Source organism: Marmota monax, unplaced genomic scaffold, assembly GCF_021218885.2.
Source record: "Marmota monax isolate L192 unplaced genomic scaffold, Marmota_monax_Labrador192_F-V1.1 WCK01_AAM20220418_F8-fsc00035, whole genome shotgun sequence".
NCBI classification, from domain to species: Eukaryota; Metazoa; Chordata; class Mammalia; order Rodentia; family Sciuridae; genus Marmota; species Marmota monax.
The window spans coordinates 13,279,262-13,295,453 of NW_026691961.1; the positions used below are offsets into that span (position 1 = coordinate 13,279,262).

At 42.6% G+C, this 16,192-nt stretch overlaps 1 protein-coding gene across 37 annotated transcripts in view; it reads left to right on the forward strand.

Annotated features, from left to right (window-relative positions):
* Positions 1-16,192, forward strand: part of Rbfox1 (RNA binding fox-1 homolog 1) — a 1,611,415-nt gene that overhangs the window by 1,577,904 nt on the left and 17,319 nt on the right. For 24 of the 37 annotated variants that reach the window (XM_058579675.1, XM_058579672.1, XM_058579677.1 and 21 more), the window contains one exon: positions 15,859-15,911. The exons of the other annotated variants lie outside the window; for them this stretch is intronic. In XM_058579675.1, the coding sequence (XP_058435658.1) occupies positions 15,859-15,911 (53 nt within the window). The remainder of the gene's footprint in view (positions 1-15,858; positions 15,912-16,192) is intronic. 37 annotated transcript variants of the gene reach the window in all.

Consider the following 16,192-nt stretch of genomic DNA (forward strand, 5'->3'; position numbering starts at 1 on the left):
CAGAAGACCCTCCTCCAGTCTTCTGACAATGCATGGCTGGGGAAAAAGCACCCAGAGTGAGACCCTGTGCTGAAGGTACACAGGCCACAAAGAAGGTGAACAGTCGCCAGGAGTTGATTCTGCACCCCCACCCTCTCTGATAAGACACAGAGACAAGGAGCCTCTGCCCCAGAACACCCCTTTTTCAGATCTCTTTATTCCCACGACCATATCCCTTGCACAAGCACACACACGTATACACACACACACACACGGACACTCTTCTATGAAACCCCATGGTGTCAGCTCGCAGGAAGGATCCCGCAGGTCTGCCTCCCTCCCAAGCACCTTCTTTCCCTTCTTCCACGCAGGGAAGCATCCCCTCCCTGCATTTTTTAATTCAGAATAAAAAGAATGGGAAGTGCCTCTGGCTTTTCATAAGGAGGCTCATTCTTTTTGACAATGCCCAGGGTCCAATCCTACAGACACAAGTCAACTTCAGTTTGCAATGCACACCACACGTGAAGACTGGCATGGGAAGGGACCCAAGAGTGTCTGAGAAATGCAGAAGTCAGATCGGGTGTGTGGGGGTGGCTTGATTCCCCAGCACTTACAGATGTCTTGGTTCCTGGAACAGCAAGCTGTAGCTATTTTTGTAGAGGTGCCTTAAGAAAACAAAGTGTGCGTTTCCATATTGAATGCAACTCCCTGGCTCTGTTTTCTGAGGACATAAATGTGAATGTTTGGATGCACTGCATGCACAAAGGTCGTAGAGGGTGCTTACTTTTGGTAATGACTCCTTTAATTTAAAAATCTGTTTCATGAGTAAAACAATAATGATAACAATTTGCATGTGTGGCTGAGGCATGCTGGGTCAGACAGGTAAGCGGGCAGTGCATTAGACTCCTCAGTGAGAAGCGGCCGCAGCCACTCTGTCCTCCCACCTGGCCTGTGGCAATTGAGTTCCTCTCTGGTTTGCTGTGGTGTGCTTTCTCGGCAGTACCATTCCATTTCGCACAAGATGGGTGGTTAGCTCACTGTAGCTACAGAATTCCTCTGCAACCTAGTGGGGCAAAATGCTTCCCTGAATTTCAAAAGCTGCACTTGGAAAACCTCATGCATAAGCTCATAACAAATGGCTCTTTGGAGAGAGAGAGAGAGAGAGAGAGAGAGAGAGAGAGAGAGAGAGAGAGAATGTTTTGATCTGCTGTCTGGTTGTACACAGGTATTATTTTCTTATAAACAGCCATAACAAGTTCTCAAGGCTTAGGGAGCTTCAAAGAAATCCAAACCATTGTCAAGACACAGTTGTAAATACATAAATTATCCACTTACCCAATAATCAGTTGCCAAGATGCAAAATGTTTTATATAAATTGTTATGTTCAACACACTCTGACACTGGATTAGGGAAACAGGGTCTATAAGGCTAATAAAAATGATGACAATCTCAAAATACTCAAGATCATTCTACAAATGAAAAGACTTAATGCTATTAAATTACGAACACTGAAAATTTGCACAGTATCAAATGGAAAGTGGTTCAGCTACAACCCTTAATTATTTTTATGAAAATATCTCTAGATGCTAAATTCTCAAACACCCACTTTGTGTGTAATTATAATCACAGTAACTTTAGCCTGCCTTATAATTATAAGAATCTTAAACGGATTTATTTCTTTGAATGTTTATCTTGCTTCTCAGTATAAGTGCATCCATCCCCAAGTTGAAAAAAGGTTAATTACAAAATTGCAAAATCGCCTTCTTCAATGAGACCAATCTAGACATTTGAACAAAATAAACAGTGTTTAATTCTATTCTTCAATAGAGCTACTTGAGAAGCTAGCTATTTCCACTCGCATTCATCTAAAATTCAGTTATAATTTTCTGCATTTTAGAATACCATGTATGTAAATATATGTATAAAATTTGTCATTTTAATATTATTAAGATTTCTCATTGGCAGCATATACTACAGAAAAAAAAAATGCCCTCATTCTTGGATGGGTAAATCTTTAATAACTCTACAATTCCCAGTGCAGTAGGACTGTTTCAGCTGAAGAAACCAACTAACTCTGTTCTCCCTCACGTAATTGGCCTCTTGTTGTTCGTTAGAGACATTTGCACGTTAGGTCTTCTTGGTTGCTGTGGAAATTGATCACCAGCCCTCCCTAACTCTATCGTGAGTGAGATCCTTGTCACCCATGGAATTATTCATCGAGGTAAACTCCAGTAATAGATGAATTACCAGAAAACAATCCCTAAAATTACATTTCTGGTTTGATTTATGAAGTGTCTCTGTTAAATGGTGGGGCTTCCTCACATTTTTAGAAAGCAGACATGAAGAAAGAAGGTCCTTCTAGAAAGACTCACATTTTGGGGGTGGGAAATTTGAAATTATCAGAAGAGCTTTTGAATCTCTATTAAAGATGCCACGTATCTAGAATTTATCTCAGGGCAACAGGATGATAAATTATTTTTACACTCTCACAGAATAAGATCAGTAGTCATCGGCTCTGAGCTCCTCTTCTCTGAAAGATAGACAGGAAGACAAAGAGATAACCTTCTTAATGAAAAGAAACGCCTTCAACATAGGAAAGGGAATCAGCAGTCATTGAGAGTGTTTTGGAAATGCTCACTGGTTGTCAGTTTGATCAAAAGAAAAATGGCAACAAACTTTCCCTGTAATCATGAGATTCACTCATCAGACATCTTGAAAGGGAAAGAAGTTTGATATCCCCTGTTGGTAGAATTTTACCTTTTATCAGCACAAATTAAGCCCTTGTCCAATTAAAGATTCAGGAACCTTTGAAAAACATTGAACTCCAATAACCTCAGGACTGCCCAGAGGTCTTCTCTGGGCACCTGGAAACTCTCTGCCCATCATCTTCCTGGTAAATGATCACATGCTGAATATCTCGGAGCACCCCGAGAGTCTCTGGGTGTTGGCCTCCAGAATGAAGACCATCTGGTGTGGGCAGAGATTTTTCCCAAATGAAAAAGACCAAGCTGAACTAGGTAATTTTATAGTCTCATTGACAAATTTAACAGGGATAGGCGAACATCTTTTTCTTGGCGTGGAGGAAACATTTAGCAAGCGCTTGACCTCACCCAACCTTTCAATCTCACTTTGATTTACGGGAAGGTATCCATTCAAAGTCTGGAGGAGGTTGTTTTCTGAGCTTGAACCAATCAAAGCATGGCGGTGGTGCCTATGGTCATCTGGTCATTGCATGCCCCCTTGGTGTTGCTGATGTGTCCGTGTTCCGTTCTGGATTCGGCAGGGTCATCACATGAGCTCCATGAATGGCTTGCTTGAATTGTGCCTGGGGCAGGCTTCTCCTTCTTGATTGGCTCTTGGTTTCTGTGTGTAAGATGACTTGGCCCCTGTTGCATCTTTCCGCAGTCAAATTCAGGGTGAGGGGTGGGGAAGGTTCCCTGTCCTGTGAATGGTGCCACAAATGTCTAGGAAAATATGTATGACGTGCACATAGCTTGGAGAGAAAAGAGTCCCTAGAAAGATAGACATTGGTCATCTCGTCCTGCTTGCTAACACTCTAACATTTCCTAATGGTCGGTGCATGAATAGGTCCCTCGTGCTCAGGCAGAAAGTAACCACAGATCAGCTAGAGAAGAAAGCAATACTGTGTTCCAGCATCTCACTCTAAAAATTTCATAGCAACACGCTTGCACTCAGAGTTACCAGGAGCCATTTTTTTCCTTCACTTAAAACATGCATTTCCTTTGAAGAGTCCTGAATGCCAGGAAGCCTTTGGCCTCCTGTCAGAGCACCAGGCCACACGGTGTCCCTAGGCTGAGTGAAGGAGATCGCCAGTCACACGATTGGAGTTGTTTTATTTTATCCCTCTTTTTTTTTTTGGTTATTTGTTTTTCAAGACCTGAAAGTCTCATTGTCGAGACAGCATTAGAAGAGACCCTGGGAACTAGCTCTGAGCAATTGTGTATAGCTCACCCTAAGAGGAACCCAAGGAAATACCCCGGTATCAAGGACCTCACTCCCTGTACCCAAACCTATACTGGGGGGCCTCACAGGGACTTGTGAGTGCATCTAGGTAAATCTTAATGCAAGAAAGGGAGGGTCTTTCAAGTTCAGGCAGACATGAAAGGCACACGCTAGAACATCATTTAAATCTGATGCTCATAACCCATGAATAAAACATTCCATAAAGCCTTCTATTTCAGAGTGAAATAGATTAGTATTTCTTTCTTGAACTCAATAGATATAAGTAGGCATATCTTTGGGGTCAGGGAGGATTTGGGCTACTCGTATTTAAAATTATTCCAATGACATAGATAGACGCCTTATGTAAACAGATGGTTAGATGCAGGGAGGTACCTAGAAAGAGAGAGATCAGAGCACAGGTGGTGGGTGGCTGAGCAGAAGGAGGGGAAGAAAGAAGGAGACAGAGGAAAAATGAGAAAGAAAAACACTGTCTTCTCATAGCACTTCATCATAAGCTAAATTACAGTAAATAGAACCAACTTGACCTTTATGTAGAACCTCAGTCCACACTGAACCGAAGGAGTAAAGGGCTTTGAACTGATTTCCATCCACGCAGTCTACTTCCTCTCTATTTTAGGAGTGTTACTGTTTTTTTTTTTTTTTTCTGGACTTAGATTAAGTAATAGAGAAATGCCGTTGTTAAAACAGACAGGCAAATAACTGCATTGAAAATGATACGCCACTCTCTGTGGAGTCCTTATCCAATGACATATAATAAACCGTAGGCAGTCATCAGCATATAAAGCATATGAGCATCCCCAGTGGGATTTTAATTTATCCACGAAGGGCCTTTTTCTTTATAGAAAGATTACTTTAAAAAAATTTTTGTTGCACTTTCCGGATTTGATGATTTTACCTTTTTTTTGCCATAAGGGAGAACCCAGAAAGTTTGATGTGTGGATAATGTAGAAGCTTTGGTAAGGGCAGACAGTGCAAACCAGAGAGCCAAGCAGTGTCCAGCGTCTCCCCAGGCCTCGGATCCGAGCCCAGTGGGATGAGGGGGGAAGCCATTCCGGTGTGGTGTGCGGCAGGAGCAGCCCTGGTGCCTGATCTTTGTGGTGTGCACGGGGAAAGCTGGCGACGGGGTGGAATTGCTTAACCAAAGCAGGATCTCCCGGACCTAGCAATGGCCACGGTGGCGCATTTGCTATTTACCAAGACAGAGAAGAACTTGCAGAAAGTGACAGGGTCCTCAGCTCCGGCTTCAGGGGAACACACAGGTTTTATCCAGTCTTCTTCTCCCGGGCTGCTAAAAATGGCCCTCCATTTAGCAAATGAGGGTGGTAGTAGTAAGTGGGACCTTTTTTTTTTTTTTAAATATCCGATTTGACTTTTAACATCCTTGTTTGGCCAAATGAGTATTGGCAACTTGATGCCGGGCTCTTTATTTTGAGAGAGCTACTCTTGGAAAAATAGAGTGAGAGCACCGCAGAGCCTGGTGGAGGGGAGGACAGCATTCCCAGGTCAACAGGGACAGACGGTGCAGTGCACGGAGGCTTCTGGGGACCTCATGGTCCCTTGCAGCTGAGATAAGGGATAGGGGGAAGCTACTTTGAAGTTAGATTCTAGACTGTTGAGTCAAAACAATAGTCCTCTGCCCCTTGTCTGAGAGTGCTGTGTTGAAGTTACCGTTTTTAGTTTTTTGTCTTTTCTGTTATCTTCACTCATCCTGATGAGCTTTCTTGGTTTTGCAATAAAAATAAAATAAAAGATGCTCTGTCATCTTGTAATAGGAATGTGGCATAAGTGAGTCCCCGGACACTTTTCTTTCTTTCCCAAGTGCCTATGAAACTATGTCCAGCTGGTTATTGGAACTCAAGATTGAACGTCCATACATAGGCATGCACATAGAGTCCTACAAATCATTCTTTTCCCTTTTTGCATAAAGTTCACTTTCTCATCAGATTCGGTTGCTTCCTCAGTGGTTCGGGGTCCTTAAGAAGAAAAAGCAAAGCTGATTATCCCAGGCAGTGCTTGGGCAGCCAGAGAGAAAGACAGTCCCTGGGAGATGCCCATTAGGAGGCTCCCATGCCAGGCAGACTCAACTTCCCTAATGAAAGAGACGATAGAGAAGACAGGGCTCCTTTTTAAATGGTTCCAACTGGGCATTCTCAAGGAAAAAAAAAAAGGAAGATTCACCATCACTAAGGTAACTGCCTTTCATCCTGAGCGGTCCTCCATTTTGCCACTGAAGCCACTGGGTGCCTTCTGGCTGGTTCTGAAGTGTTTATAGAAGAGGGAACATACAGCCCTCCCTGGTGACATCGCTGTGGCTTTTGTCCCTGGAGGCCACAGACACCAAACTCTGAGTGGTGAGAAGCCATGCGGCTGTTCCTGAGAAGTCTATTTCCGGCATGACTCTTACTTTTCATTGGCAAACATCAGGCACACACATAAAAAGAGAAAGTGCTCAAATCTTTGTTTCAAGAATTAATTGGCTTTGGCCCTTCATCTGTAACAGTGTCTCGGTGAATATGTAATTGAAGCAGTTAAAAAAAAGGTGCGGGTGGGTGGGGGGGGGCACTGCTCTAATAGTCCACAGACTGGACCAACAAGGGGCTGGGGAGGCATTCAGGGCAATTCCAAGCCCAATGGACCATAGCTGGCCCAGTCACGTGGGGAGACATTTTTGCCAGTGACAAGACAAGGTGGGACACTCCTTTGGTCATGTCATAGCCTAATTACACACTTTCCAGGCTGCAGATCATTGACTTGATGGGCCACAGAAAAGCAAATAGAGCCTGTACTTGCAGTAGCACCCCCAGGGCCCTTCAGCTGTAAAGGTTTAGAGGCAGCTGAGCCACCCCCTGTGCTTTCCAGAGGTAGGTCAGAAGCCCTGGTGGGAAGGTGCTCTCCAAGGTCTCCGGAGGAGCCATTTCCATGCAAATAAAGAATGTACTTCAGAGAAGGCAGTGACCTAGTAAAGCAGAAGGAGGGAGACCCAGGAGATAGGCTTCCTGGCTCAGGAAACATTTGTGGATGTGGCGATAAAAATCAAACCCCTCCACTTCTTTACCTTGTTTTCTTTCTTTCTTCTTCTTTTTTTTTGTGATTCTTCATTTGCTGGTTGTTGGTGTTTTGTTTTTTTGTTTGTTTTTTTATATACGATAGGTATTATTTTTTTTGGGGGGGGGGGTAAGATTGGAACTTTTCTCTGAACGTCTTAACTCTTCCCTTTAAGGTGATCAAAGCAAGTTCTGATTCGGTGCTAATGAACACAAGTTGATTTTTTTGTTCCGAGAAGAACCGATTTCTGTTTCTAGGTGGCCGCTATTTTACTTCCATATTTATGTGCTGCATGAGTTTGTGCACAGTCATTCGACAGAAATAAATGACTTCTTATGGTTTTCTCCCTGGTGTGGAGCACAGTGATGGATTCCTCTAGAATTAGATTCTCCTCAAAACCATAGTGCATTTCATATTTAATTAACATACAGAGCATTTAGAGCAGGGGCTATTCTCAGGGGAGACAGGAGTTTGAGGAGTGAGAACCAGAGAGTGTCTCTCTCCATCGAGAGGGACTAGTCGATTTTGTTATTGTTTCTGGGCTCATTTTGGTTGCATTCTAATGTGTGATTGTTTCAACAGATTAATAGATTTTTGAGGTGCTGAAACATAACAAAGGCAAAACCCTTCTGCCTTCATCATCTTAAACATCCAGATTGAGATGCTCTGGCCTGTCCTTGTAGAAGTGTAGCACCCTTCCCTTGACCTTCCCCAGTGGTCCCCACTGATCACCTACCATCTCCTCCCTGCTCTCCCTTCTTGGATGAGCTAGCTGTCAAAGGTTTGGCTTCCCTCAAAATTTATTCTGTATGATTTTTTCCTTTAGCCTATGGCCATAGTTAATCATTTTCTTTACCCTAAAGCTCAATGGGTAGAGAAAGTGACCCTATCCTTATATCTTGTCAATGATTGCGTAACAGACACACATTCATATAATATGTGACCTAGAAAAATCCCACTTGGTTTCTGTTAACATTATTGGGCCTCAGTTTCCTCATCTGCATCATACTAATTAGATTTAGAGGAGATAAGAGTGAACATTAAAACTAAAGGAGGTGGTACCAATGGTATCATAACCCAATCTGATTGGCAGGTGTCCCAAAAGTGTGAATGAGGCTTTGCAAGCATTGGATACATAGAGGGAATAGCAAGTAAATTGCATTCATTTAAAAGTGTGAGTCATTTTTAGAGCTGGCGATCTCTAAGATAACACTTAGAGATTGTAACCCTAACACTACCCACAGTGACACTAGCACTTTGGGAACCTGAGTAGGTCAGTACCTGCCTGTGTCAGGATAGAAATGGGATCTTTCTTGCTCCTTGTACTGCTCTCTGACTTGTGCCCTCTGTAGCAAATCTTTACTACTAGGCACAGACTTTGGTCACAGATTTAGATTTTAAAGCAGGGTCGAGTCTCAGTAGAGCTGCTTACTACATGAGATTGTATGGACAAGCTATTTAAACTAGTCCATCTTTGACCACTTTTCTTTAAGTGAGGCTGGTGGGTGATCGTTGCCCCACTGGGTGGTTGTGAATTCCCTGTGGCCTCAACAGAGCCCTTCAGGTACAGCCTGACCCACAGCACTCAGCACATGATGATGATGATAACCGGCATCCTAAGCTAAGGGGGGCCTTTAGTTTTGTTCTTGAGTCCCCAACAAGTTTCCACATGCAAACATGTTTGATGAGATGGAATGAAATTTTACTCAATAAACATGTTTGGGGTTTTGCTTTGAAATTTTGAGTTTTAGCTAAAAAAAGGTAAAAACAGGTTGGGTGAAAGAGATAAGGTTGCATGAGCTCAAATAGCCTCCCCTCCAGGTTCTTTTTTTCTCCTTGAACTTGCTCTTCTCACACAGGGGACAAATCAAGCTGCCTGAGAGGCATCAGCTCCATACTGAAAATTATTAGGGCTCTCAGGGTAAACCCAGTCCCTAGACCATCCCTGCGTTAGGTTTTTGTAAAGCCAGTTGCCTGCCCTGTTCTTTGGGTGGGGAGAGAAGAGTTGATACTTCTCATGAGTCTACACAGTCAGAAATATCAATGCCCATGTTCCCCCAATAAAGTGACTTTACATTAATTTTTTTTTCTCATTAAATTTGTTCCAAAAGGATGTACTGGGTGTATACTATTTTTAATCCCCATTTTCCAAATGAGTAAACCAAGACCCAAAAAGGTGAGATGATTTTGCTAGTGGAAGACAGCTTGTAGCTACAGGGCATGGCTTCTCGATTTGCTCTTACCCCCATTCCACCTGAGCCTAAAACAGAAATACAGTGGGGACAGGGAGGATGTTGGATGTTCGAGAGACTGAAGTGACAAAAGGGTCTCCATCTGACAGAGATGTCCTTACATCTGAATTTCCCTAACCCAGAGCTTGATGGGAGAATTTTCTCATTAAGGACAGGCTCACCATCCTTCTCTCCTTTCCATGGAGGTATTTTTATGAATGCAATGTTCGCAAAAGGAACTGTGTCTAAATGGAACATTTTTAAGTATATTTTAATGTATTCCCCCTTTTAGAAATGGAATCAGTATAGGTCCTTCTAGAGCCTTCTAGTTAATCTGTTTATCGCTTGCTTGTCTGTCTGTTTATACCTCATCTCACTCTACCGTTTGCCGCAGTTTATTGAAGTATGTATGATCTGGTACTAAAAGATAAATAAAAATAACCACAGGAATGAAGTGTAAATGAAAGCAACAACAGGGTAGGACAGATGTGAATCTATCTGGTTGAGATCTGTACCCTTCTGAAATAGAATTCCGGAACTGGATGTGAAAACTGATCACAAGCAAGTAAATCCCCCTTTCTCAGTGACAAAACTGAAATATGCATTAGATTATTGACTTCCAGACAGGAAAACCCACTGCAGATCTTCCAGTGCAATTCGAAGGCTGTGAGCACAGCTGCCCAGGCCTTAGGCTCTGCTCCATGCCCGGTGTGCAGCACACCCCTCTCCTCCACCCGAGGTTGAATGAACGAGGCTGAATGAAGGATGCAGTCAACCACTTGGTGAAGTCATCAACAGGAATGTGAGCTGGACCACCTTATTTTTGCATGTTATGTTTAATGTCAAGAAAGCACGTGGCTGGACTCCATGGAGGTCCTTTCAGCAACTTTTTAAGAAGAACATCAAGATAACCTGATTATTGTGAATTTCCACCTTAGTTTTTACATGTATAAAAGGAAGCGTTTTTGGTGAGCGTAGTTATAAAGTGATTACTAATCATAAATAACATTAAATAGTACACTGAAAGTATCAAAATAATAATTGCAAAATGCTGACATCTACGTGAGTGAAATTGACTTTAAACCCCAAAGATACAACTTCCCATGTCCTGCAGAGGCAGAACACAGATGTTCAGAGAAGTTTTCTCACAGTGAGACCTGAGTGCTCTGTGCTGGCTGAGGATTAGAGTCGACTGAGGGCTGTTGCCAGCGCAGCCACCAGCAAGGGAGTGACTTTCCGAGATTCTGATTTGAATGATTGGGAAGCAGTCCTGGTCCTCAGTGTTTCACTTAAAAAAAAAAAAAAACTTTTATTAAAAAAACAAAAAAACTTTCACCTGGGCAGTCTAGACTGGAGAGCTCTGCCTTATAGCCCACAGGCATTCCAGAACCAGCAAGTAGAATGAACTTGACTTCACCCCTCTCCTGTCTTGGGGCATCCTGGAAGCCATTTGTCAAGCCGGAAGACCAACTTCTCAGTCTGTGGGATTTTCTGGTAGATGTCCTTGAAGAATTTTTAAATATACATCAGAGACAGAAAGAAAAAGGGAGAAATTCAATATTCATAGTATTTGCTTCAAGAAGAGTCTAGCTATGAATGATATCATCCCTGAGTTTTGTGTAACAATAGTGATATAATGAGATTAAGAGGCCAAAGAGTAACAATAAAACTTAAAGCCACTATTATGTGACGGGGACCGTTTACAATCGTGGCTTCAAGGTACAGGTGTCAGAAGTTCCCTTTTCCTTGATAGCTGGCTTCTCAGACCCCCTCCGGCTGTACAGACTGGCCACGATTTTGATTTGACTCTTAGAATTCAGCCATGGGTGATTTTTAGAAGAAAGAAAATTGCAAAGCGATGAGATTTAGCCCAAGAAGAGAAGTGAGGAATGAAGACCATCTATGGCAATCCCCAGGACTGATTTAAATATCCTGCCGGCTGAGTCAGATCTAAAGTCTAGATGGTAGGGCTATGAAAACCACCTTAAAATAAAAAGGAAGTCTTGGGATATAATAACAACGAAAGAGCATGCCACTTGTCACTCCTTCATCTCCAGGCATTGCTAAGCGGGATATATTCATAATGATTTCTCTGAAACCTCCACTATATCAGACCCAAAGAGGAATCCAAACCCTCTCTTCTTTTGTCTCAAGAAGCTGAGGATTCAGAACAAGAGTTAGAGACACCCCACTGCTGATGGAGTGTCCCCACTGTGAGCGCCCCTGGAAGAACCTTAGAGAATGTGTAAGAGGTGGCGTCTTGAGCCACGTGACGGTCTTCCTATCTATCTCACCCCCAGGAGTAGCAGCGTGCCCACACCGTACGCCCCAGTTTCCTCACCTCCAAAGCTGAGAGAAGTACTGGGCTGATAAAGATTAAATGAGTTACTGACCTTGATATGACTCTTAGCAACCTTCTGTCAGAGACAGTTGTACCATGAATGTTAGGCAGTAGCCCTTGGAGTTGATATTCCCAATGGGCAAGACAAATATAGCATTCTCCTTGGGATCCAGTAATTTACCATTTGATTTATTTTTTGTTAAAGTAGTAACCTTCCTTATCCCATGAAGCCTTCCCTAGGAGAGGTGGGCTTGAGAACTTCAAGGGAGGGAGTGAACCTGCAGGAACCCTTTCTCAGCACGGTTTCCCAGCCTTTTCCACCATGAAAACATGTAACTGGAGTCAAGATTTCCTCTCTTCACCTGTTGCTTGGAACACAAGGAGGATGGTGTTCCCTTGAGTTGGTCAGCAGCCAGGCCTGGGTTCCAACGGAATGCCAGCATTACCAGACCACTCCCATAAAAATTCTGACTTAGGTGGTCAAGGTCAAAATTCAGAAATTTGGGTTTTTAACAAGCATTCCAGGTATATATATATATATATATTTTTATCTTCAGGGAAGGTTGAGAAATCCTGGGGTAAGTAAGACCAATAGAACTTAGAAAGGAAGTTGGGGTGAAAGAATTGGTGAAGGTAGTATTATAGGCAGGCCTAGAAGGAAATATGGAAAGACCCACAGAGAGATGACCTTGAGTAAATCCACAGGAGGGGCTGAAATAGGAGGGAGAGGTCAGCAATCAAATATGGAGAAAGTGATCTGATAGCTACTGGAGGCCAGCTTCCCTCCCAGAGTGAGATTTGGGGTTCACTGTCTCAGAAGGCATCAGTGAACTCCCTGGTACAGCTGCAAGTTCCCATGGCTGCATCTTGTGCAGCCCAGGGATGCCCTGGATGTTGGCATGGTAACCAGATAGAAGCTGCAAAATGAGGCCATACTGGTAAGGGCTTCCGGGCTTCAGCTCCCCGCCACTCTGCGCTGGTGCCACAGTGCACACAGTAGCATGCCTTCAGAACATTCTTCAGACCCCACTCCAGATCAAGTAAGCCAGAGCCCCGCTGGGAACACTCTCAACCTCTCCCTGGGACTCTAAGCAGCAGCCAAAGTGAGAGTCCTTCAGCCACCAGGTAGCTCTCAGAAGCAGCTGCACCTGAGTTACCTGTGAGTGCTTAGAAATTGCCAGCACCTGAGACCTATCTACAGAGACTCCCATTTAATCAGGCTCAGGTGTAGCCTGGTCACCAGACATTCTTAGAAGTGTTCTCATAACATGTGCAACCAGAGTGGAGAACTACCAACCAGACTTTATCCTCTATGACCAAGGAATAAACCAGTTTGCTTAAGTCCTTGGGTCTGGGTTGAGAGTGAAGAGAAACTAGGGTTGTCAGAGGGAGGTAGACCCTGGCCCCACTCTGCAGAGCACACACCTGCATTTCTCTGGTCATTTGACTTTCCCAGAACTTGTCTGGGGACAGCCGACTTCTCAGTGATATAGTTAAGCTTGGCCCATGTCTTTCTGATGGTTTGGGGTGAATGGTTTTATGGACAACCTCCATCACAGATAAACCATTTATGGGCCACCTCAATAGATCATCCGTCTTCAAGGTCAAGGTGAGAGAAGCAGAACCATGCATAGCAACAGCAGAGCATAGTAGATACAGCTGCTGACGTGAAATCTGCCCTTGTAGCCGATCATCTGAGCCCCTCCAAGCCCTTCCATTGGTCACTCCATAATCAATTGATGAAAGCATAGTTTAGAGGGTGGACATCTCATAAACTGACTTCATTGAGTCAGTGAGTTCTGCAGAGAGGCACATGTCCGTCACTCTATGGTGACTTTCCTGGGATGTAATGGAATTGTTGTTGTGAATTTAAAACAAAACAAAATAGTATAACATTGAGGCATCCAGATGGTACCATTGAAATGTCAATAATTTTTTTGGTATAATTTTTTTGCAAGGTCCACAGCTCTTTTTTTTTTTGTTTCTTTTGCTGAGACACAGTCTCACTACATTGCCCAGGCTAGACCTCAACTCCTGGGCTCAAGTGGTCCTCCCACCTCAGCCTCCAGAGTGGTCAGGAGGACAGGTGCACACCACCGTGCCAAGCCATGGCGTATTCTTTAAGTTTAATTTTTAATAATGTCTTTATGCTTTAGGATTGATTTTATTTCATCATCAGAAATCACTTAAGCCAACTGTTTTGAAGAGAGTGAGTTATCAAAGGAGAAGTGACTCACTTTGTTTGAAAACTTCCTCGTGGGAATCATAAGAACACTGTGAGGGGGAAAAAAATCAAAAGATATAGGTTAGTCAAAGTGGAGGAAGAAGGAAGGGAGGGAGGGAGGGAGGGAGGGAGGGAAGGAGGGAAGGGAAGGTAATTCTTTTGGAGTATAGAATGGGTAAAAGAAGAGTATTTTAAGGATACCACCATATTTCATAAAATTCTGGAACAAAATATAAAGAAAAAGGTCTGATTTTTTTTTTTTGCTAAAATTTGTAGGTTGCATTTTTGAAGGATTCTCCTGGAATCACCATTTTGAATCTGCATGGGGTGCCTCCAAATGGCTTTCCTCGTGTTTACACCTTGGAGAGTTCCTTAGGGACCAGGCAGAAGAGAAACACAGCTTTCCAGCTCTTCTAGAATTAGGGACCATGAGTTGGATAGTGCTACCTAATGAACTAAACCCCTCCCTGGTGGGTATGTGAGTGCCCATTCCAAAGAGCCTACCCCTTTGGATAAACCAGCCGCCATGCTTGGTTATGGGAGTGCTCCTGTGAATTTTGTGTAAATAGAGGTCCTTCTAGATGCCCATCAAGGGCACCCTAAAAACATCGTGCCTGTTGTTAAGGGTGCCTGTGTCTTAATGTCCCTTGAGTCAAAGATGCGTAAGTGGAAACAAGTCTGCAACTAAAACACCTCCTTCGTTTTTTTAAAGACACAAATTGTATTGCTCCTCAGATAATCATGAGATTCAAAACAAAAAAAGAGCAAAAAGCCAATGAAATTAACTTTTGTTGTCTTAAAAGGGGGTGAGACATTAACTTAATTTTGACTTTTGTTATGTCAAAGAAATACCCTTCTCCAAGCCTGTGTAGTTTTTTATTTGTTTGTTTGCTTGTTGTTGTTTTTTTTTTTAAGTTTTATTGTTAGAGAATTTTCAGCTGAATGTTAAATTCTAGGGAATATTCAAATGGTAGCTCTGTTGATATTCTAGGGTGTGCCTCATGCAACAGTAAAACTTTCTTAAGATGTTTTAAGAAATGCTCGATCCTTAGATGGTTTTTGAACACAGAAACATTTGAACAAAACCAATCATATTAAAACCAACAAAAACTGCATTTATCTTGATTCCTCAGCCATATGCACAGTAAAAGGTAAGAAATGGGAACCTGGATATTGTCTACTTATGCTTTTGAGGCATTTAAGGCCCTAGTCAATCTCACCGGATCATTATAATCTTCCTGACATATATGTTCTTATTTCTAAGGAAATAAACACCACCTCTGAATTAGAACATGTTTACACTGTGGAATTGTCACAGTTGGAAGCATCTTAAGAGAGTTTTATCATCTTTCTGGATTTGCTAAATCAAAGTAAAATAGCATTTTCCATTTTTGTTTTCTTTCCAGTATTGCATCATTAAAAGTAATTTGGGAAGACAGGGCTTATCTCAATTGATGAGTTCTCTCATGTTCTTTATATAACAAGCCTAGTTTGGTGAGGAAATTATTACCCACGACCTGGCACCATATAACATTCTCTTCTAGAATGAGAGCATGTCTTTTTCTTTCCTTTTTTTTAAAAAAAAAAAAAAAAGAAAAATTCTGCTAGTCTACCATAATAATGAAGTCTGGAATTTGGTGATGATGCTAGCTAGCTGCAGTATACTCTTTTCCTAATAGAGAGCATATATATATGTGTGTATGCGCATATATATGTATATATTAATTGTAATCTCCTTTTAGCATAAACATCCACATAAGCACAGTTCCAGCTGCTCTGGCCTTAGAGCCCACCCTGGCATGACGTTTGGTAACACACAGTATTAATACTCTGACGCAACAGCTTGTACATGACCCACACTCTGACACCCCCATGAGCTGGTGTAAGAGGTCCCGCATGCCTGATCCACAGTCTTTCCAAGCTCTCGAGTCCGAGGTCCATTACATTCCCATGCAGCACCCTTCCCTGCCCGCCTCTGTCCACATCGAACCAACTGGCAGAGAGCACATTTCCCCCTGAGCGAGCAGTATTGTGAATCTTATCTTCTCTTCCAGAAATCAGTTCGTCTTCGTTGCAGCAGATGAAATTTCTTGTAACACCTCTGCAGGTAAAAAAAACATTGCTACTTCTTGATGCATCCATCCAAGTCTCAATATCCTTTTTTTCCCCCCTTCTTCACATGCTGCAGTTGGTCACTCTAGAAAAGTTTAGTGAAAGAAAGAAAGATCATAGACCTTTGGAGTATAGCTGAAGCCTGCAGGCTCTGCCATCTAAAAAGACATTACTTATTTTGCTAACGTTGATGCTTTTATTTCTGATTTTAAGAATACATGGTCCAGAAAAAAATAAGACTATGTTGAATGAATCTACATTAAAACCTCATGGTGT